Below are 24728 nucleotides of genomic sequence, written 5' to 3' on the forward strand. Positions count from 1 at the left end.
AATTTTAAATGATCGAGTCTACATTTATTTTCATTGAGTTCTTCCCACACAGCTGTCTTTGGAAGGAAGTTGGAGCCAGCTAGCTTCAATGCTGTCTCATTAAGGCGATGGATTACTCTGGGAAATAATTTAATCGAACAGTGATGCAGTATTAGTGGCCCCAGGTGAATCTCCGACTTTGTGGCTCCGGGATTCTGAGATGCCAGCGCACCAATTAGACTTAGCAGTTTCAGAAAGGCGAGTGTGAAATCAGGGAGGATGACATTCCACTGCAATGGGATCATTACCTGGGACGTCTGGTCAGAGAGACACAGAGGACAAAACAGGCCATTCACCCCATCCCATCTATGATGCCCACCAAGTATCTGTGTGGAGAAGATGCCTCTGTTGGATGAGACCATTTTCAAAATCCAGAAACTTTTCTACAAACTGATGAGGCACTCTGGTTAAACACTGGTGTAACAAGCACATTTTAACTCTGGTTGGGCAATATTTATTACAAGGAAGACCAAATTAGGGAGGTCCTACTACAATTGTACATGGCCTATTTTTAAATTTAGATGGACGGTACAGTAACAGGCCCTTTTGGGCCACGATCCCGTGTCACCCAAATGGCCTACAGCCCCAGTACGTTTTGAAGGATGGGAGGAAGCCAGAGCCACCAGGGAAAAACCCACGCAGACCACAGGGAGTCATACAAACTCCTTACAGACAGCATGCGATTTGCACCCTGGCCCTGATCGCTGGCACAGTTACAGCGTTGCGCTAACTGCTGCGCCACCCATACGATCATACAGGAGGACTGTCTCCTCACTTAAAAAAGGATATAATTGCCTTGATGATCACTAGGTTGATTACAGGGGTGAAGATGGTGCCTTCCGAGAAAGATTGGGGGATTGAGAACTACGCGGATCTGGCACAGAGGGGTAATTGAGGCCTGGGGTAGATCCCCCAAGATTCTACTGAGATATGAGTCAGGCTTGAGGGACCAAATACTGCCCTTATTTTCTTGTACTTGAGTGAGGAGCCATTGAGTGGAATTCAGAAGACGTAAAGGAGTCCCAGGGGGTTGATAGTCATGCCTGGCGAAGTGTCTTTAACCCAAACCATTCAATCTCTTTTTCTCTCCACAGATGCTGCCTGACCTGCAGTGTTTTCTGCTTCAGGGTTCTTTTTCAAACTTGCATATAGATCACTACAACACAGTACAGGCTCTTTGGCTCACGATATTGTGCCAACCCGTATATACCAACCAATAGAAAACACATCCCTCCTGACCTCGTAACCCTCTATTTTTCTTTCATTCATGTGCCAAAGACTCTCTTAAATGCCTCTGCTGTACTACCCTCCACCGCCACCCCTGGCAATGCATTCCAGGCACCCACACCTCTCTGTGTAAAAAAACATCCCCCCTAATGTCTCTCCTAAACTTTCCTCCTTTCACTTTGTACAGATGTCCTCTGGTATTTGCTACTTCCATGCTGGGAAACCAGTGCTGATTGTCCACCTTACGTATGCCTCTCATAATCTTGTAGACCTGTAAAAGTCTCCTCTCACCCTTCTTCGCTCCAAAGGGAATAGCCCTAGCTCTGCTAACCTTGTCTCATAGTATCTATTTTCCAATCCAGACAACATCCTGATAAATCTCCTGTGCACCCTCTCTTTACTTCCCACGTCTTTCCTATAAAGAGGTGATCACAACCGAATTCAATATTCTAAGTGTGGTCCCACCAGAGATTTATAGAGCTGAACCATTACCTCACTCCCCCATGAACTAATGAAGCCCAGCATATCATAGACTTTCTTAACTGTTCTGTCAACTTGCATAGTGACCTTAAGAGATGTATGGATTTGGACTCCAAGGTCCCTGTGTTCTTCCAAACCGTTAAGTATTCTATCATTAACCATGTTCTCTGCCTTCAAGTTTGACCTTCCAAAATGCATCACCTCACATTTATCAGTATTGAACTCCACCTACCACTCTTCTTCCCAACTCTACATCCTGTTGTAACCCACGACAGCCTTCAGCATTAACCACGACGCCTCCAATTTTCGTATCATCTGCAAACTTACTGGCCCATTCCACTACTTCTTCATCCAGGTCATTTATAAAAATCACCAGGAGCGGGGGGGTCCAAGAACAGATCCCTGCGGAACTCCCAATAGTCATTGGAGATGCTGTTTAAGAATAAGGGGCCACCATTTAAGTCAGAGATGGGGCCATTTTTTCCCCCCAGCGTTGTGCACCTTCCTCCTTCAAGGGATATTGGAAACTTTGTTTGAATACGCAGAAGTCGATGAGTGATGGGCAAGGAGGGGAAGGATCAGGGTTGGTGGATGGAAATGTGGGGTTGAAGTTACAACCAGATCAACTGTGATCTTATTAAGTGGTGGGGCAGCTCAGCTGACTGTGTGACTTACTCTTTAGTTGTATGTTCACCTGTAAGAAAAGGGTCTTGCATGTTTTAGGTATATGATGTCTACAAAAACGTGCTCTAGATTTGCTGGCGTGTTTGTGAAATAGTGAAAGAAAAAATTTTGCATTTATTTTGGTTTAGATAATAAAATGGTGATGAGTATGGACAAAGCAAAAGCTCACGGCCTTTTGCCCAGGGGAGACAATACCAGCTCTGATGGACATAGGTTTAAGGTGAGAGGGGAGAGATTTAAGTGGGACGTAAGGGTAACCATTCACTCAGAGAGTGACCCGCATTTTTGAGGAGCTGCCAGAGGAAGCTGTAGAAGTGGGAGCAATTGCAACATTTGGGCAGATACACGGATAGGAAGGGAATGGGCCATGGAACTTGGCCCAGAATGCCATGTTGGACAGCATGGACAGGTTGGGCTGAGTGGCCTGTTCCGATCTGTATGACTCTAAAATCAAAGTGTAGAACACTTAGCAAATACAATACTAGCATTCATTTCAAGAAGGATGGAATATTAAAAACAGGGATATGATATTTTATAAGGCACTGGTTAGACCTCACTTTAGAGTATTGACAGCGGTTTTGGGCTCTTCATTTAAGAAAGGATGTGCTGACATTGGAGAAGATTCGGAGGAGGTCCACAAGGATGATTCTGGGAATTAAAGGGTTATAGTATGAGGAGCATTTGACAGCTTGGCCTGTACACATTGGGATTTACAAGAATGAAGGGGATCTCATTGAAGCATTTCAAATGTTGAAAGACATGGCCATTAAGGGGGGCAGAGGCAGTTATAGACAGGAGTTTCATGCAGACAGTCACCCCTCAATGGCAGGAAACAGGTAACTGGGTGACTGTCAGGAGAGAGAAGGGGAAAATGCAGACAGTGAACAGTACCCCTGTGGCCGTTCCCATCAATAATAGGTATACTATTTTGGATACTGTTGGTAGGATAACCTACCAGGGATAAGTCGAAGTGGTCATGTCTCTGGCACAGAGGCTGGGCGCCCCCAACACAAAAGGGAAGGGTGGAGAAGAGGAGAGCGATGGTGATTGGCAACTAGTTGGTTAGACAAGCGGATAGGGGGTTCTGTAAATGAGATTGAGGCTTCGGATGGTACATTGTCTCCCAGGGTCAGGGATGTCCTTGATGGTGATCATAGCATTCTGGAGGGCGAGGGTGTCGTGGTCCACATGGGGTCCAATGGCATAGATAGGAGTAGGGATGAGGTCTTGAAGAGGGAATACAGGGAGTTAGGAAAGATGTTAAAAAGCAGGACCTCAAGGGTGGTAATTTCAGGATTATCATGCACCAGAGAGGGTAGGAACAGGAAATTATGGCAGATGAAGGTGTGGCTGAAGAATTGGGGCAGGGGTTCAGATTTCTGTATCATTGGGATCTCTTCTGGGGATGGTCTGAGCTCTACAAAAAGATAGGCTGCACCTGAACTGGAGGGGGAACCAATATTCTGGCAGGTAGGTTTGCTAGAGCTGCTGGGGAGGGTTTAAACTAGTTTGGCAGGGGGTGGGGGTGGGAATCAGGATATGAGGGCAGGAGATTAGGGTAGGAGGGAACCAGGGTGTTAGGGTCGAGAAAGAGGAAAATAGGAATGTCAAAAATACTGTGCAGCAAAGATGACAAAAAGGATGGGCAGGTGAAAAGACGGGATAATTTGCTGTGCAATAAAAAGACAGCAAAATCGGTAACAGATACTGGTCTAAGGAGACTATACTTAAACGCACAGAGCATTACGAATAAAGCGGATGACCTTGTTAAAAGATATGACGTGACCATCACCAAGACATGGCTTAATGATGGATGTGATTGGGAGCTGAATGTCCAAGGGTACACAGTGTATAGGAAAGATAGGCAGGTAGGTAAAGGGGGTGGAGTGGCCCTGATGGTAAGCAATGATATTAAATCACTAGAAGAAAGGGACATAGGGTCAGAAGTGGTAAAATCCTTATGGGTTGAGTTAAGAAATGGCAAGGGTAAAAGGACCCTATTAGCAGTTATATACAGGCCTCCAAATACCAGTTGGGAAATGGACGAGTTATAGCTGGAAATAGGAAAAGTGTGTCAGAAGGAAAATGTTAAAATAATTATGGGGGTCTTTAACATGAAAGGCGATTGGGAAAGTCAGGAAGGTACTGGATTGCAGGAGAGAGGTTTGTAGAATGCCTAAGGGATGGCTTTTTGGAGCAGCTTGTCTATAATGCCACCAGGTAATCGGCTGTGTTGGATTGGGTGCTGTGTAATGAGCCTGAGGTGATTAGGGAACTGAAGGTAATGGAACCTTAGGAAGTAGTGATCATAATATGATTGAGCTCAGCTTCAAATTTGAAAAGGAAAAGCTGATATCAGGCATGTCAATATTTCAGTGGAACAAAGGAAATGACAGTGGTATGAGAGAGGAACTGGCCCAAGTTGACTGGAAAAGTAAGATGGATGGAGGGACAGCAGAGCAGAGTTGGATGATATTTCTACAAGTGCAGGATAGATATATTACAAGAAAAAAGAAAATTATGAATGGAAAATGGCACAAATGTGGCTAACAAGGGAGGTTAGGGCTAAAATAAAAGCAAAATGGAGGGCAGACATGGAGCAAAAATTAATGGGAAAACAGAACTTGGAAACTTTTAAAAAATCACTTAAAGAGATAAAGGAAGTGATTAGGAAAGAAAAGATGACATACAAGAGGGGATACTAAGAGTTTTTTTTTAATATATAAAGAGTAAAAGAGAGACATGGGTAGATAGAGGGCCGATTGAAAATGATGCTGGAGAAATTATAAGGGGTAACAGAGATGGCAGAGGAACTAAATGAGTGTTTTGCATTAGTTTTCACCGTGGAAGACAATAACAAATGCCTGATAGTCAGAGGTCTCGGAATAGAATTAAGTACTGTCAAGATTACTAGAGAGTAAGCTAAATGGACTAAGTTTCCTGGACCGAATGATGTTCACCCACAGGTTCTGAAGGAGTTGGCTTAGGAGATTGTGGAGGCATTGGAAATTATTTTCCTGAAATCAATAGACTCTGGCCTGGTTCCAGAGGACTGGAAGGTTGAAAATGTGGTTCTGCTCTTTAAGAAAGGAGGGAAGCAGAAAAAAGCAAATTCTAGCACTATTAGTCTGACGTTGGTGGTTGGAAAGTTATTGGAGTCCACCCTCAAGGACAAGGTTATGAAATACCTTGAGGTGTATGACATGATAGGTCCAAGCCAGCCTGGTTTCATGAAGGGAAGATCCTGCCTGACCACCCTATTGGAAATTTTTGATGCAATCTCAAGTAGGATGGACAAGGGAGAGGCTCTGGATGTTGTGTATTTTCAAAAGGCCTTAGATAGGGTACCACATAAGAGGCTGCTTAATAAGATGAGAGCCTATGGAATTACAGGGAAAATGTTAGATTGGGTGGAGCATTGGCTGATAGGCAGGAAGCAAAGGGTAGGAATAAAGGGATCCTGATCTGGTTGGTTGCTGGATACGAGTGGTGTTCTGCAGGGACCGATGTTGGGGCCACTTCTTTTTACAATGTATATTGATGATTTAGATTATGGATTGAAAGGTTTTATGGCGAAGTTTGCAGATGGCACCAAGATAGGTGGTGGAGTAGGAAGTGTTGAAGAAACCAATAGGTTGCAGAGAGATTTGGACAGTTCAGGAGAGAGGGCAAAGAAATGGCTGATGAGATACAATGTTGAGAAATATACGGTTGTACATTTTGGAAGAGGAAATAAACAGGCAGATTATTATTTGGATGGGGAGAAAATTCAAGATTCAGAAGTGCAAAGGGACTTGGAGGTCCTCGTGCACAATAACCTAAAGGTAAACCCACCAGGTTGGATCATCAGTAAAGAAAGCAAATGCTATGTTGGCATTCATTTCAAGGGGAATAGTGTATAAGAGTAAAGAGGTGTTGATGAGGCTCTATAGAACACCGATGAGACCTCCTTTGGAGTACTGTGTTCAGTTTTGGGCCCCTTATAAGGGACGTAATGATGTTGGAGAGACTACAGAGAAGATTTACCAGGAGATTCGCAGAATGCAAGGGCTAACATATGAGGAACATTTAGCGGCTCTTGGACTGTATTCATTGGACTATAGAAGAATGAGGGAGGATCTCATAGAAACTTTTTGAATGATAAAAGGATTGGACAGAGTAGATGTGAATAAGATGTTTCCCTTGTTGGGTGAAGCCAGGACAGGAGGGCACAGTCTTAGAATTAAAACAGAGATGAGGAGAAATTTCTTTAGCCAGAGGGTCGTGGATTTGTGGAATTCGTTGCCACCTACAGCTGAGCATTGGGGAGTTTAAGGAGGAGATAGATAGGTATCTAATTAGTTGGGGTATCAAGGGATATGAGGAAAAGGCTGGAATTTGGAGCTAGATGTGAGAACAGTTTAGCTCAAGGCTCGATGGGCTGAATGACCTGCTTCAGTTCCTTCATCTTGAGATATTGTGAGTGGATGTTGAAAGGTTGTTTCACATGGTGGGAGAGTCTAGGACAAGAGGGCCAACTTTAGGGTTGAAGGGTGTCTGTTTAGAACAGAGATGCTTAAGAATTTCTTCAGCCAGAGGATGCTAAATCTGTGGAATTTATTTCCACAGGTGGCTGTGGGGACCAGGTCTTTGGGTGTATTTAAGGTCGAGATTGATAGGTTCTTGATTAGCCGGGGCATCAAAGACTGGGCGGTGGAGCTGAGTGGGAAAATGGATCAGCTCATGATTGAATGGCGGGTAAGACCCGATGGCCCGATTGGCTTATTTCTGCTCCATGACTTATGGTCTTAAGTGCTCTATTGTTAAAGTATTTAAGCACCAGGCACACGGGCAGTCAATGTGTTCAGGTAAGCTGAAATGTGAAAATGTGTTGGTATAATGTTGGATGAGGATACGTTTGGGTCAAGGGAGTGGATTGTCTCCTGCAGGTTTGGGGTTTGTTTGTCCTCAGCTGACAGATAGATGTTGGGCTGACTGCAGGTGACCTTCCAGACCAGGCTCTGACTGATTGTCCATCTGTTGCCAGGAGTACCAGAGCTCATCGATGCTGGAGCAGTTTGTGACCCGCTTCTTGATACGGGAGACCATGGAGCAGCTGGAGTCCCTGCAGATCTCCCTGGAGTGTGCCATAGACAGCATCAAGGGGCAGACAAGTCAGGAGAGGTGGGTCATGCCTCACCACCACACAATCTCATAGAAGTGCAGAGAGCATTTTGCCCTGAGTAGGGGAATCGGGAATATTGGATTTAACGGGAACCCGAGGGGAACTATTTTACACAAAGGGTGGTGGGTGTATGGAGCGGGCTGTGAAGGGAGGTGGTTGAGGCAGGTACAATCGCAATATTTAAGAAAATAATAGGACAGACACATGGATAGGATAGGTTTAGAGGGATATGGGCCAAAGGTGGGCAGGTGGGACTAGTGTGGGTGGGACATATTGGACGGTGTGGGCAGGATGGGCCAAAGAGCCTGTTTCCACTCTGCTAAACTAGCAATCTGGTGCATGATGCATGCTGTACCATAAAGCAAGCCAATAATTTACCACTGTCCCAGCGAATTTATTAGTTAGCCTGAAAACATGCTCGTAATTAGATTCAAGATTTTATTATCACTTAATAAGCCAGAAAATGTGATAATACACAAAATTTCCTTTCATCTCCTGTAAGGTAGGCAAAGTTTCGTTATCAGCAGAAATTGTGCAGTACCCCTTACAGCCAGAGAAAAAGAATTCTTCCCCCCCCCCCCACCCCCCCGAGTCATTGAGCTTCCGTGGATTCGCCTCCAGTGCTCCCACAGCTGCACGGACTCCAGTCCAAACCATCGCCAACCCGGGCTCCAGATGCAAACCCCCAACGCGATCAAGCGTGCCTGGGTAGTTGCGCAAACCTTGCAGGTGCTCAGAATCTTGCCTCCTTAGCAGACAGAGTGTATTGAGTGTCACCTGAAGCCCCTTGCAGTACAAGAAAAAGAGAAGCAGAAGACAGCCCCCTTCAGAGTCGCTGTGTCCATGGATTTGCCTTCAGTGCACCTGCAGCCTCTGCAGAAGATCCATCTGCAACCTGAGCTCCAGATCCAAACCCCCCGACACGATCGGGAAGGTCTCAGCGCCCAAAGCCCTTCGCAGGCACATTTTGCCCTTAGTACGCTCTCGAATCCCAGCTCCGAGACCTTGTTCCCACGAACCGGTCTCCAGCAGCCTGCAGGTCCTCCGACTGCAATTGTGGGCCTCTCAGCCGCTGAGCTACTCGCTGGTCCACCACTGCAGTCACCGGCTTGTAGGGTCGTCTCTTTTGCTTCTTTTCAGTGGGGGGGGGGGCGTTATTTCTCCACATCTCTGGTGCCCTGCTCCGCTGCACCCCCAGAATCTGCAACCCCTGGTGGCTGTTGCCTAACACAGGCGCCGCCATCTTGGGCCCAGACCCTGCAGTTGCAGCATTTTAGTTACAGTCACCATCTGCTCCTTTAACAGACCGTTTAAAGTCTGTGCATATTAGGATGGGGTGGTTGAACCCTTTGGAAAAGCGCTGTGTCTCTGCTCCCCGCTCTCCTGTGCATACCAGTGGCAGCACTGCCGTTATAGCAGCTCCAGCAATGCTGCCATTTTCTTTCATATTAAACAAGAAAGCCTGCAAATCCTTAATAATAATCTAGCGGTCTTGATCAGTACGAACTAGTCATCTTGAATTAATTGGTAATAATTTACCAAGTCTGCTCAGAATTGTCACCAAATCAGTACTCCCATAACTGAACTTGTTTTCTCCCAAGCTCAACATTGCCACCAGCAGATATCAGCTGGTAATGCTTCAAACACTGGACAGAGAAAGCGATCTTGGTTTTGCTCTTTGGTGGAAAACCGAATTGGCAGCAAACACAATTTGTATCTACACTGAAGTTAATTGGAAGGGATGTGAAATACACATAAAGTCGGGAGATGCCTTGTTTGGGCAGAGACAAAAAATAACTAGAGGATGTAGTGTATCATGTCATTACATCCTCTAGCGTTTTTACACTTCAGTACATGTGACAAGGAACTACTTTGTTTGGGGCAGGGCGGATTTAAAGGGAAAAGGGGGTGCTGGGGAGGGAAGATGGTACGGGGAGCAGAGATCTTTGGTCCTTGGCTCTGGTTCCCCTACTGCCTGGATGGAAAGGAGCAGTAGGTCCATTGGGAACCACCATCTGTGAGTTGGACACTCGCTTACAAAGAGAAGTGCCACAGGAAAGAGAGGGTTAAACTCATCGAAGGGTGGGACAATAGCACAGTAGGTAGAACTGCTGCCACACAACTCCAGTGAACCACTGCCTGCGTGGAGTTCGCATGCTCCCCCCTACTCACACAAGGGTGTCCTTCTGGTGATGTGTGGGCTGGTTGATCAGTTGCTCCTACTGTGTGGGTGAGTGGGAGGATCTGGCCAGATGGTCAGTACTGGCTCAGTAGGCCGAAGGGCCTGCTTCCAGACTCGATGAGTGACCCTGTGACAAAATGTAGCATGGGCAGGCTGGGCAGAACGGTCTCCCTTATGATCAATATTGTGTTTGCTTCAACAGACAGGAACTGGATGAGCCTGTTACCCCATTGGTCCACAGGCCTGTGAGGCGTTATGGCCGCAGAGCTCAGAAGTCCATCTGCCTGTCTCCCAGTGACCCTTATTCTGGTGTTCTACACTCAGGTATCTGACAGCTCACTGTCCTTCCAGGTTCAAATAAAATTCGCCGTTAAAGCGGTCAGGAAGGATGCCGAAGCTCAGCTTGTACGCTAAATGATTCGCCGGGGGCATAGAAGAGGTGGGAAGAGAAACAGTTTTACCCAGAGAGTGGTCTGGGTCTGTCTGTGGGAGTACTACAAGCAGCTCCAACAAGGAAAACAAGAGAGCATTTCTCCAGACCATGGAACTGGTTATTTACATGGATAAATTACCTCAGTAACAATTTTTATAAATAACGTATCATAAATAACATATCACTTATTAAATATCATGTTACCCTGTGTCCCCAGAGTTCAGAAGCCTTATGGCTTAGGGGAAAAAGCTGTCTCATAATCTGGTCATGAGGGCCAAAACGCTTTGGTGCCTCTTCCCAGATGGCTGGAGGGAGAACAGATTGTGGGAGGGGTGTGTGGACTCCATCATTAAGGGTGTTGTGGTTGTCCTGCAGGTCAGCAAGGGCAACTCAATAAGGTGGGGGGTGGGGGGTTCTCTACGTTTTCTTTTTTACAGTCTTTTTATGGTTCTCAATTTTTTTCAGGGTGTTTGTGTCAACATGTGTAGAAAGATATGTTAATTTTCAAGATGTGGTGGAAGAAAGAGAGTTGGAGGATCTGAGAGGGTGCTATGTAAAAAAAAAACATGGGCTAACAGAATGAATACGTTGAAGTTTATGATATTAATGTTAATGGAATACATAACCAAATCAAGAGAATAAGATTATTGACATAACTAAAAAAGGAAAAAATAGATATAGTATTTGTACAGGAAACTCATTTAACAGAAGAACATCTTAAATTGAAGGTAGGTCAGGTGGTTGTGTCATCTTACAACTCAATGCTTGGAGGGTGGCTACCTTAATTAATAAAATTTTGCCTGTAAAATAGGCACTAGAAAATAAAGAACCAACTGTGGCAGTAGCTCTAGAAGCAGAGAAGGCCTTTGATAGGCTGGAATGGAGCTTTCTCTTTAAAATATTACAGAAATTTAAATTACCAGAAAAATGTATTAATTGGATCAAAACCCTATATAATAATCTGAAGGCAAGAGTGTTAACCGATGGTTATATTTCATATTATTTCAAATTGCGTAGGTCAACAAGACAAGGATGCCCATTACCACCTTGCCTTTTTGCCTTGGCAATAGAACCATTGGCAGAATTGATAAGAACAGATAGAATGATAAAGGGAATAAGGATTCAAGAGGAAGAATTTAAAAATTAGTTTATTTGCAGATGACATTATAGTAATAAAGGAATTACAAGAATAAAAAACTTCTGGGCAATAACCTACTAACATTTGAACAACTAAAAGATAAATATGGAATATCGCTTGGTTCAGCATTTTCATACTATCAATTAAAAACATATTTAAAAGGAAAACTGGGAAATGATCTAAGGTTACCGGAGGGCAGTAGCTTTGCATATATAATCACAGACATTATGATAATTAAAAAGTTTATTACAAATATGTAGATTAAAGTACAAGACAAAGGAAAAGATGAGGCAATATACGGACCCAAACGCCGATGGGGAAATGATTTAAACATACAAATAAATAATGAAACTTGGAAGGAACTATGTGCGGGCACCATGACAAATACAATAAATGCCTGGTATCAAATGATACAATATAATTGGCTTCGCAGACTATATGTTACACCTCAAAAATTAAAAGAATGGAAGCCGACATTATCTGACAAATGCTTTCATTGCAAGCAAGAAATTGATAGTGCATTGAATTTGGGCATGTGCAAAAGTGAAACCCTTTTTGGAGGATTTGAATTCAAATTTTTTCTGTTAAGCAATATAAAAGACAAAGAGTTAAAATTAAATTTAAACAGATTCCAAAAATGATTTATCAAGATTGAATTAGCAGCAGCTAAAAATTGCATAATGATACCTTGGAAAATGGAAACAGCCCTGAAAATACAGCAGTGAACTCACAGAAATGAACAAATGTATCCATTAGAGAAAATCACTTATACCTTAAGAGACAATTATGTGCCAATAGAAACAAATTTGGGACCCATATATAAACTTTATTGGTAACCACAACCTCGGGCCTCCAGCTCTTAACGAGAAATAGTCCACGTAAGGAAAAAGTGAATCGCACTATATTTAAATAACACACTCCCTCGTTTTTTTATTTTCTCTTTTGGTTCTGTTGTCTCTATAGTTATGGGGGGGAGGTGTAAGGGAGGAGGGGTTTGGGGAGAAAAAGGAAAAAGTCACTGTATATATACGTGAAAAGTTTGTGTAAATATTGTTAGAGATTGGTTACATTGTGACATTAAATAATTTTTTTTTAAGTTGTAACTTTTATACATTCTACATGGTCGTGTGTGAAGGTAAAACTATTCTGGCATGATATCGCTGACACACTAACAAGAGTGACAGAGGTGACCTTCACATACGACCCTGAGCTGGTCCTTCCGGGCAACCTTATGGACGTGAGCAACAAATTGACTAAATTTCAAATCTGTTTTGTTAAGAAATTCCAAGAAATATATAGTAATCACCTGGAAGTTCAACTCTCCCCTACTTATTGCTCGATGAGCCGGGGAGATGTGTAGTTGTATACCCATGGAGAAAAATCACATAACTTAAAAAATAAATATGACTTTTTCATCAAGATATAAGATTATGTAGGGGTCCAGTTATAAACCTGACCCTTCAAGGTGATATCCCAGAAAAAATAGAATTACTGACCTAAAGAAAAAATAGAATTACTGACCTAAACTTTAGGGGGCCCAAAGTTATATTATATTGGGGGAAAAGGGGGGAAATGTTTCTGTTTTATTTTGTTTATAAAGATTCAATATATTTTTGAAATGTATAAAAGTTTAATGACTAGGAATATATTTATGGAAAAATGAAAGGTATTTTTTTAAAAAAATGAATCCTGCAGTTGCTCAAGATTGCATGTTGCAGGGGTTGGTGAACTAACTGTGAGGTGTGCCAATTTCAAATGTGTCTATTTTTTACCCATTCATTTTCTGCAATTATTTTTGCCGGTTTTTAGAGGCTGGCGGTTCCTCGAATTCCGGATAACAGGGATTTTTACTGAATTTCAAAATGTGGTTCACTGACGTTTACATCTGTGGGAAGTTAGCGATGGGCATTTCTGTCTGAAATATCCACTCCCTCCTTTTACCGGAAAGGCTTTATTTAGACAATATGGTTGAGTTATGTTGTTGGAGGCTTCAGGATTTGGAATTGAGAAGATGCTGCTTCTTCTGAAGGCCTTTGACAAGGTGCCACACCTGAACCCCATGAACAAATTGGGCGCCCATGGTAGGGTCCAGCATGGACAGGAGATTGGCCGACTGATATGAGGCAAAGGGTGGGAATAAAGGGGGCCTCTTCTGACTGGCTGCTGGTGGCCAGTGGTGTTCTGCAGGGGTCAGTGGTGGGTCCGCTGCTTTTCATGTTGTATGTAAATGGTTTAGATAACAGAATTGATGGCTATATGGATGGTCTGCGGATGACACAGAGATTGGTGGAGTGGCGGGTAGTGTTGAGGAAGCAGAGAGTCTGCAGAGGGACTTGTACAGGTTAGGGGAATGGGCAAAGAAATGGCAGGTGGAACGCACCGTTGAGAAGTATAAGGTCATGCTCTTTGTTAGAATGAAAGAAAGGTGTAGACTATTTTCTAAGTGAAGAGAGAATTCACAAAGCGGAGGTCCTTGTGCAGGATTTCCGAAAGAATAACTTCCAGTTGAGTCAGTGGTAAGGAAGGTCAATGCAATGTTAACATTCATATCGAAAGGGCTAGAATATAAAGGCAAAAATGTAATCCTGAGGCTTTATAAAGTGTTGGTCAGACCACATTTGAAGTACAGTACTGTGAACAGTTTTGAGCCCCATATTTAAGGAAGGATGGTGAGAGGTAAAATACATTAGCCGTGATTCCAATGGTATAGACTCAATGGGCTGAATTGCATAATTCTGCTCCTTGGGGTCGTATTAGGATAGTGTTAACACAGTTTAGACAGCTAAACAATAACTTGGAACAGAATTGGTCTTATTGCCAAGTGTTTGGAACCAGTGCCACCTGGTGGACTTGGTGACACATTGCAGGTTCACACACACACACACACACACACACACACACACACACACACACACACACACACACACACACACACACACACAAAACAGATCCTACAGCCCCCCTCCCCCCACCCTAGGGCCACAGCACACTTAAGTAAAAGCCTTGATTTCTTTTCACTTCACATTACATAAATAATTTTTATGTATTTGGTAGGAGAGAAGTACATAACAAACTAAAACTTGCCTGCTTCACAGGGAAGGGAACCCATAAAGTTTGAGTAGAGTTCTGGAGGGGCCCATTGCTGAAACAAGGTTAAGAGTGGCTAGTTTAGGCTTTTTCATAAAGCTCTTGGAAAACATGAATCTGAAGCAAAGCGAATGGATTTGTACCCCATAAGTTGCTGGACAACAATAGGGGAAACAAAATAACCAGCAGTAAAAATTAAATTTGCTTAGGTTAATTTAAAGTTCACTGGCTGGTGGTAAACCATGTGATACTACTGCCTTAAAGACCAGGGAAAGACTTCGATTTTAATAGGCTCAACCATTTTGTTCAGGGACTGTGACCTCTTCGATTTCTGTCCTTCCAATTCTGGCCGTCGCTAGTGTCTGACTGGGCCTGGAGTCTCTGGTCCTCTGTTATTCCCTCTCCTCTGCACCTGTGTCCTATCTTCCCGATGCCCAGAAATCTTCCTCTGTGATGGTCACCCGCTCAAATATTCAAGATTCCTTTGTCACATAGTCGTACAGAATTTGTAATATTATACAAAACTTTCTTCTGCCTGCCGTGAGGCCAACAAAGAGCTACTGTTAGTGTCATCCAGTGCCTGTAATAGAGAAAGAGAAGCAAGAGACATTACAGAGTCAATGAATGTCCATGGATTCACCTCCAGGATTTCAGCAGGCTTCTGCGGTCGCACAGACCCCTGTTCAATTAATCGGCAACCCGAGCTCCCGATCCAAACCTCCGACACGATGAGGAAGCCTTCGGCACCCGAGGCACTTCTTGCCCTGAGCATCCAAGCATTGCTTTAAATTTAATTTAAAAAAAATTATTTTAGACATTCAGCATAGTAACAGGCCATTTTGGCCCACGATTCTGTGCCACCCAATTAATCTAGGCCCCCGGTACGTTGGAGGAAAACGGAATCCCGGGGGTGGGGGAGGAATCCACGCAGACTAGGAGAGAACTTACCAACTCCTTCCAGAAAGCGCGGGATTCAACCCCCAGTATTAATTGCTGAAAAGTTGTGGCACTAACCACTACACCAACCATGACACTTCGTGTGGTTTACTTCGGGATCTGAGCTATTTGTGATCCTGGATTTTGGTAAACTGAAGGGTGCTTCATTACAACAAGGATTACGTCTCTTTGTGTGTGGAAACAAAAGGAAGCTGCAATCTGAAGCAACAATTAATCTGCTAGAGAGTCGAGCAGCATCAGTGGGACAAAATGCCTTGTCAGTTCTGAATGAAGGATTCTGGCATGAAACATCGATCATCCTTTTTCTCCCATGGATGTTGCTCGACCAGCTAAGTTCCTACAGCAGATTGTTTGTCAGTATCTTTGCGTATGACATTGGTGGGAGGGGAACTGGAAACAGGAGGAACTGATTCATCTTGTTTTAGCTTCTGTACCTTGGAGCGAGTTGTGTTGATTGGGGTGAGAGGGGACAGTTGCCTTTTTGAATAAGGGAAGGGTTATAAAATTGAAGACTGAATGGGGGTGGAAAATATCACAGCATTCGTAGTGCAAATGAAATGTTGTAAAATCTGCTGAGACATTTTGTAAGGCACAGCCAAGCCCAAGGTTAAGTTGGACAAGTGGTCATAACCCAGGCTGCTGTGGGAAGTGAGAGAAGAGATAGCTGAGGCAATAGCTATGACCTTTGAATTCTCTTTGGCCACAGGGGAAGGTGCCAGAGGATTGGAGAATGGCAAATGTAGTCCCTTGTTTAAAAAAGGTAATAGGGAGAATCCTGGGATTTATAGACCGGTGAGACTTACGTCAGTAAATTAATGGAGAGGATTCTTAAAGATAGGATCGATGAGCATTTGGAGAAGTCCAGTCTACTTAAGGATAGTCAGCATGGCTTGTGAAGGGAAAGTCGTGCCTCACGAGCCTAATTGAGTTTTTTGAGGAGGTTACAAAAGAAATTGATGAGAGTAGGGCAGTAGATGTGAGACTCATTAAGAACTTGGTTGAGTGGATATAAAAAATTTACTTGCAGGAAGAAAGCAGAGAGTAGAAGTGGAAGGAAAGAATTTTGCCTGGAGTCGTTGACTAATGGAGTGCCGCAAGGATCTTGGACCCCTGCTCTTTGTGACTTTTATAAATTAACTGGATGAAGAGGCGAATGGATGGGTCAGTAAGTTTTGTGGATGACATGAAGGTTGGAGGAGTTGTGGGTGGAGCTGAAGATTGTCGAAGGTTACAAGGGGATATAGACTAGATGCAGAATTTGGCAGAAAAGTGGCAGATGGAGTTTAGTCCAGAGAAGTGTGAGGTTAGGCATTTTGGAACGACAAGCCAGAAGGCTGAGTACTGGGTTAATGGTCAGTTACTTAAGAGTGTGGATGAAGAGAGGGTCCTTGGGGTTTAAATCCATACAAGTTGATAGGATAGTTAAGAAGACCTTTTGGGATGCTGGGCTTCATTAATAGGGGGATTGAAATTGGGTGCAGAGCGGTCATGTTGCAAATCTACACATCTCTGGTAAGATCTTAGAGAATTGTGTTCAATTCTGGTCACCTCATTATAAGAAGGATGTGGAAGCTGTGGAGAGGGTGCAGAGGAGATTTACCAGGATGTTGCCTGGTTTGGGAAACAAGTGTTTATGAGCAAAGTTGCAGAGCTGTGACTTTTCACTTTGGAGCGTAGAGGGTTAAGAGGAGACTTGATAGAGGTCTACAAGATTATGAGAGGCATCGATAGGGTGGACTGCCAGGATCAGCAAACACCAGAGGACGTAAGTACAAAGTGAAGGGAGGGAACTTCAGAGGAGACATCAGGGGTAAGTAGTTTTTTACACAGAGAGTTGTGGGTGCCTAGAATGCCCTTCTAGGGATGGTGGTGGAGGTTGAAACATTAGGGGCATTTCAGAGACTCTTAGACAGATCCGTGGATGAAATAAAAATAGGGGGTTACGGGTAGGGTGGGTTTAGTACTTCTTTTTAAGGATATATGGGTCGGCACAACATCGAGGGCTGAAGGGCTTGTACTGTGTTGTAGTGTTCTATGTTTATGTGGCAATAATTTACTGATGCACATGGGGTCAGAATTAAGAGTGCAGAAAACTCAGAAGCCTGGGTGAGATTGCCGACGTGGAGAGGGGAAATACCAGGAAGGAATTTCCAGAATTGACAAGGATGAAAATGATTACTCAACCAGGAACCAGCGTTTGTAAGCCTTAAGGAAGTATAGAATAATATGGATGAGGGTGACTTCCCAATCTTCTTTCCTGTGCCTTTCTGGGACGAGACCAGGGTCTTCCAGTTCGTTATTCAACATCCAATTCCAGTCAGAGAATCAGCACCAATGGCTTTCTGCCAAAGGATCTGTCCCTGACCCCCTACAATTTGTCACCCACCGCCTGCTCCTCAGCTCAAACCATGGTAGGCTCCACATCCAGGTGGATGGCACATGGAGTTGCCAGTGACTTGGGTTCAAATCTGCTGTTATCTGTAAGGAGTTCTCCCCGTGTTTCCTCTGGGTGCTCTGGTTTCCTCCCACCCTCCACAATGTACTGGGGTTATAGGTTAATGGGGTGTAATTGCACTACATGAGCTTGTGGGCTGGAAAGGCCTGTTACCACGCTGTATGTCTGAATTTTTTTTTAAAGTCTGCGCTTTTTAAAGCGCAGGAAATGAATGTGCTGGAGAAATTCAGAATTTGTTATGATGAACAAGTCACAAAATTATTTGTTTTGCGACAGCTTCACAGTTGAAACCACCTTACAAAAATAAATGAAAATCTTGCACGAAAAGTCGAAGTGAGGCAATGTGTGTGGTTCATTGATAATCCAAGCATCTAATGGCAGTGGGGAAGAGGCTGTCCTTGTGCTCATCTTCAGGCTCCTGTACCTTTTTCCTGATGGTAGCAGAGTGAAGAGGGCATGGCCTGGGTGGTGGAAGTCCTTGAGGATAGAGGCTGCTTTCTTAAGACACCACTTCATGTAAATGTCCTTGATGGAGTGGTCAGCCTGATGTCGCAGGCCAAATTAATGACGCTCTGGGATTTTTTCTTGTCCTGAGCGTGGACAGTGATGCAGCCAGCCAGAATATTCTCCACGGTACACCTGTAGACATTTTTGAGAATCTTCCATGTCATACTGAATGTCTTCAAACTCCTCACAAGGTATGCCGCTGGCAAGCCTTCTTCGTGATTGCATCGACATGGAGGCCCAGGACAGATCCTCGGAGATGTTGAAACCCAGGAATTTAAATTTCTTGACCCTCTCCACTGCTGAGCCCTCAATGAGGACTGGATCATGTTCTGATTTCCTCCTGAAGTCCACATCATCTCCTTGGTTTTGCTAATTTTGAGCGCAAGGTTGTTGGCGTGACACCACTCGACGAGCTGATCTATCTCCCTCCTGACCAGTTCCTTATTTCCATTTGTGATTCTGCCAACATTTTCACTCAGCACCTAGAGCATGGGTTCCCAAACCTTTTGGGGAACACTTGGAAATGGCGGAACCCCAATCGTCATGTACAGTTTAAAAGATCAGGTGTATAATCAAGCATATAAAAAGTAAATAAACTCACTAGTGGGGGATTAACTTCCATCCGGGCCCTAAGCTGAGCCTAAGGACTCCCCCCCACCCCCCTCCCCAACGCCCCAACCTTGCCCCACCACGGGTCTGGGCTACCTCCAGCGCTCCTTACTCCCTGCCACAGACCTGGCTAACTCCGCCACCCTTCACTTCCCACTGTAGCCAACATCGCCTTCACCACACCTCGCTCTCCACTTAGGGAGTGAGCAAGAGGGGCGGAGGGAGCACATGAGTGAGGGGGAAGGAGGGAGGGAGTGAGCGAGCAAGCATGGGGCGAGGAAGGGAGCAAGTGGGTGAGCAAGAGGAAGGGGAGGCAATTTGAATTTTTAAAATGTGGCTAGCACTTTGTACCAAAAGAAATCCGAGTCTCATTGGTTGAAAATAGTGTCTTGAGGCCTGACGTCTGCACTGACGTCTACCCTGCTGCCGTCAGGCCTCAAGACACCATTTTGTTTTGTTAGCATTGAGGCAACTGTTTAGAAACACAGGTTAAAAAGTAATTTAAATTGAATAAAAGCAGTTATTTTACAAGTTTTAGTTATTAGTATCCATTTCTTCTGTGGAACGAAACCCTGCGCTTTTCTGCAGAACCCAATTTGGGAAATGCTGATCGAGAGGAATATCACAGTTCACACAGCGCCCAGAGGAAGTAAGAGGGTGCATTCTCGCAAGATGTGTTATGAAGCAAAATGTTATCAACTATGAAAGCCAGTTAGGATGTGCACACTAGGCCCTTTTATCAAGGAAAATAAAGCAAATGTAAAGACAGAGATTCTCCATCTTTACACCTCTGCACTTACCTCCAGTAAAGGTCTGAAGGCGGATTGATTGCTCCAATATGCTCCAGCTTCCATCCGTCTGGAGGAGTGCACTTACAGGTAGAGCGAAGTTGCGCCAACTGCCTCGTTGCTCCGCTGTCACAGAGCGGCCAGTGGAGCTGTTAGGCCGCGCTCGCTTACTCCGCCCCGCTCCCTCAAGCTGCTCCCTTGCCGCTCTCTCTCTCTTTCTCTCTCTCTCTCTCTCTCACACCGCCCACTCTTGAAGGGGTCATCATGCAGCGGGGTTGGGGGGCTGTCAGATGGCAGCACGGGGGGGGTCCTGTCAGGGATTGGGGTGGGCGGGGCTTCCACTGGTGGGGCTGTCAGGCAGCCAGGTGAAGGGCTGTCGGGCACTGGCACAGCAGGATGGCGGGGCTGTTGCAGGGCAGCCACTGCTGTGCCACACATCCTGCCCCCTTTTGCCCTGAGAAGCCGACGCGCTGCTCTGGGCTACGAAAGAGGACTCCCTTTTCCGTCCTCTGCATAAAAGGTAAATTCGCCTTTTTAAAAAAATAATGAGGAGGCGATAATGCGGCTTTTGTGCATGAAAATTCCCAGAAGCAATGCATTCCTATGGCTAAGGAGAGACACCTATTATGGAAATAAGATTCATAAATTGAATTTGTGTACCAGAAAGTCAACAGCTAATCAAACATTCATAAATTGTGCAATTACTGTCCCATGAAAGAGGGAAAGATGATGCAAAGTATTCTCACGAGCAGGTAACAAGATGACTCTGGTTGGCTATCTCCAGGGACTTATATGGAGGTTACTCAGACTGTAGGGGTGTGTGGTGGTGAGGGGGAAGGAGGCAGAGTGGCTATCTAATCGATGGCTTTCTTTGCCCTAGGTGTTTCTGTGGAGCCAGCAAGCCAGTGGGTGACCCAAGTGAACAGACTGCAGCAGCTGATTGACAGGTTGGAGTGCAAGGTTGGTGGATGAGGTGAATGGTCATCAACAGACTCTGTGCTCGTCACCCGTCACCACCTCCCACCCCATCACCACATTCAGTCCCCATCCCGTCACCACCCCACACCCCGTCACTTCATCTTAACCCGAACTGTTTAACTCAGTGCTGTGTCCAGAGGGCAGCAGTTTGTCCAATAATTAATTAAGCTGGCGCTTTCTTTCTCTGCCCTGTAGACTCCAAGACTGGAACCCTCAAAGGACGGAATGATTGAAGAAGCAACAAAATCTGTAAGTTTAGGACAAATGTTTAAACGTAGACCATAAAACTTTCCAACATGGTGGAGACCTGTGGAAATGCCCTCCACAACAATCTAGCCCAGTGGTTTTCAAACTGCCCCCCTCCCCAAACTCACATTCCACCTTAAGCAATCCCCCTGCCATAGGTGCTCCGTGATTAGTAAGGGATTGCTTAAGGTGGTATGTGGGTGGAAAGAAAAAGATTGAAAACCACTGTTTTAATCATCCCTAATCGACTCGCTATGTGCACGGTTTCAAACCCCAATGGAAATAGGCCAATGACAAGTTTTGTCAAGCAAAATACTTCAGTAACAATTGGGTTGGGTCTGGAGCAGTGGTTCTCAGCCTTCCCTTCCCGCTCACATACCACCTTAATCAATTGCTTACTAATCTCTTCTCCGTGGAGGTCCCTGACAAAGAACAACCAAGACCTCAACAGTGGAACAAGCAGACAAAGTTACTTCATTCTCAACATCTGTGACAGCAGATGAAGGCTGCAACAAATCCATCAGCTCCAATCATCGTGGTTTTCATGCCATTGGAATTAGTTGATTGATTTGTGAAGTATCATGTGCTTCTTGGAGTGCAACATCAAGTACATGTTAAATACACATACAGACGTCTTTGATCTGTGGAATATGGAACAAAGTCCATCGAGTTCAACCTTGAGAGATAGCCACAACCAACTGACTATTCACAGAACACTTGTGGCATAGGGATTGCTTAAAGTGGAATGTGAGTTTGGGAGGGGGGGGCGCAACAGTTTGAAAACCACTGGTCTAACCCTTCCCAACCTCAATCCATTCCCTCTTTTTTTCTTACACCCACGTGCCTGTCTGAGAATCCTTTGAATATTCCAATTATACCAGCCTCCACTACCACCCATGGCAATGCATTCCAGGCCCCCACCACTCTTTGTGCAAAAAAAAAGTCCCTCTGACATCTCCCCTAAATTTTCCTCCAATTACCTCAGACAGATGTCTTAACCTGGCATGTTGTTCCATTAGCAGTGGATATTTACATTTGTGGACTGAAACTTGTGTTTAAAATTTTAAATTTAGACATACAGCACAGTAACAAGCCATTTCGGCACATGAACCCATGCGCCCATTTACACCCAATTGATCTATAGGCCCCCAGTACGTTTTGAACAGTGGGAGGACACCCATGCAGACATGGGGAGAATGTACAAACTCCTTACAGAATTCAAACCCTGGTCGCTGCTGGCACTGTAACATCATTGTGCTAGCTAACCATACCATTTAGAGTGCAAGTTCATTCCTTCACAGCTTGTTTGTCTTGCCAGCAACCCAACCTCCCTTCTGAGAAACTGTCTTGTGCTTTCTTGAGCATCTGTTTAACTATGTGAACTCCTTTCTCTGCTTTATCGTTTGACTGTGGATGCAGAGGACTTGAAGTCACGTCGAAAATCATACTCTTCTGCAAAGTTCTGGAATTCTCTACAACTGCAGCATGGTCTATTGTCACTGTAGACAATTTGAGGAATTCCATGTCTTGCAAAAATCGATTTCATATATTTGATCACACAAGCAGCAGACATGTTAGGAAGTAGTGCAATCTCCGGATAGTTCGATAGATAGTTAATAACCAGCAAGTAATTATTTCCATCCATGTGGAACAGATCAGTCCCAGCTTTCTGCCATGGTTCTGCTTGTATATCAGTTATGATCATGGGTTGCTTTGCCTGCTTTGTGTGATGATTCAAACAGATTTCACAGCTGGAAACCATCCTGACGATGTCACCATTTATCCCTGGCCAATAAACAGCAGTTGTGGCCCTCCTCTTGCATTTTTCCATTCCAAGGTGCCCCTCATGCACCCTTTTCACCATCTCTTGTCACAGTGATTCAGGAATGATAATTCTGATCTGTCTGAGTGGAAGCCCATTGACAACACTCAGCTCTCTTCTGATATTATAGTATCGTTGACATTCACCTCTAGACCATCCTTCATTCAGATTCTTGATGACCTTCTGTAGAACTGTGTTCTTTTCTGTTTCAGATGTGATCTGCTTGGATTTCATGTTAGATACAGGGAGAGATTCACTAGGAGATTCACATTTGTCTCTGTGAACTCTCACTCTGTGTTGTTTCCCTGGATAATGCATCAGCTAACTCAATAAGTTTCCCTGGTGTGTACATCAATTCAAAGTCATAATGTTGTAGTTTCATCATCAATCTTTGGATTCTTGGCGACATTTCACTGAGATTTTTCTTGATTATGGCTATTAATGGCTTGTGGTCTGTCTCTGCCATGAATGTTGGTAGACCACACACATAACTGGAATTTCTCCAATCCATAGACTAGATCTAGACATTCTTTCTCAATCTGTGCATATTGACATTCCGATGTCATTGTCCTTGATGTATCTGCTACTGGCCTCCGATCTTCTCATATAGCCTGAAGTAGAACAGCACTATTCCATCTTTTGAAGCAACCATGGATATTTTTGTCCTTCTGGATGCTTCAAAGAACGTCAAAAACATTGGTTCTGTAGTTAGAATGGTCTTCAGTCATCCCCATTCTTCCTCATGGTTGGCTGTCACATTTAACAACTTCCTTAGGTACATTGTTTTGGAAGACAGGTTTGGTGTGCATTTACCAATGAAAATTGATCATTCCCAGCACTTTCAATATGCCTTTTTTGTCAGTGGGCCTAGGCATCTCTAAAATTGTTTTCATCTTGCTCTTGTCTGGCTTCACACCTGCCTCTGACAGTTTATCTCCCAGAAAGGTGATTTGCTTCACACCAAACTGACATATTTCTCTATTTAACTTTAATCCATACTTCTGGATGTGTTGTAACACTTTGATGAGCCTTTCATTGTGTTATTTTTTTGTGGATCCCCATAGGATCATGTCATCCATGCACACGTGTACCCCATTTATGCCTTCAATGTTATCTTCCATTGTCCTGTGGAATACTTCCAGAACTGAGGAAATTCCAAAAGGCATCCTGTCAGGAGTATCAGCCAAACAGTGTATTAAATGTACAGTATTTTGTGCGCTCTTGGTGCAGTTTTATTTGCCAGAAGCCCTGGGATGCATCCAATTTAATGAAAAACTGCACTGGCCATCTCACTTATAATTTCATCCCTGGTTGAAATCTGTTAATGTTCTCTCTTTGTATTGACATTCAGCTCTTTTGGGTCCATGCACACGCGTTGGTCACCATTCTTCTTTCTGATACACACAATTGAATTCACTCATTCTGTGGGCTCCTTCACTTTTTTTAATGACCCCCAGTGACATCATTCGGTCAAATTCCTGCTTGAGTATTTCTTTTAGTGGTGCTGGAACCTGCCTCAGGGCATGTGCTACTGGCTGTATGTCCTCCTTTAACTGTATCTTATAGGTGAATGGTAGAACACCAAACCCCTTGAAGATGTCTGGAAATTGATCTAGTATTTCCTCTACACTGTTCTGTGCATTGTTGCTGTTAATATGGTACCACCCTCTTGACTAAGCTTAAGTTTTCACATGTAGTGAATAATGTCCATCTGGGACTACTGTGAACCTGAGGTCGTGCTCTTTAACTTTCACCTTGAGTTTACAAATACCTTTTGTGTCGATGCTCTACCCATTGTAGGCTTTGAGCTGTACAAAAAAATTACCTTTGCCCCTGTGTCCAGCTTGAAAGGAATATCTGTTCCATTTGTATATAATGACACAGTCCACTTGACCTGCTCAACTCTGTTTATATTTGGCTGTTCAGTGTCTG

The 24728-nt window shown here is 44.2% G+C and overlaps 1 protein-coding gene across 3 annotated transcripts in view; it reads left to right on the forward strand.

Annotated features, from left to right (window-relative positions):
- LOC138735826 (N-terminal EF-hand calcium-binding protein 1-like) overlaps window positions 1-24728 on the forward strand; it is a 134713-nt gene that overhangs the window by 96907 nt on the left and 13078 nt on the right. For all 3 annotated transcript variants that reach the window (XM_069884304.1, XM_069884305.1, XM_069884306.1), the window contains 4 exons: window positions 7457-7593; window positions 9979-10100; window positions 20631-20710; window positions 20924-20977. In XM_069884304.1, coding sequence (XP_069740405.1) covers window positions 7457-7593; window positions 9979-10100; window positions 20631-20710; window positions 20924-20977 — 393 coding nt within the window. The remainder of the gene's footprint in view (window positions 1-7456; window positions 7594-9978; window positions 10101-20630; window positions 20711-20923; window positions 20978-24728) is intronic.

This window comes from Narcine bancroftii, chromosome 6 (genome assembly GCF_036971445.1).
Source record: "Narcine bancroftii isolate sNarBan1 chromosome 6, sNarBan1.hap1, whole genome shotgun sequence".
In the NCBI taxonomy this organism is placed as follows: Eukaryota; Metazoa; Chordata; class Chondrichthyes; order Torpediniformes; family Narcinidae; genus Narcine; species Narcine bancroftii.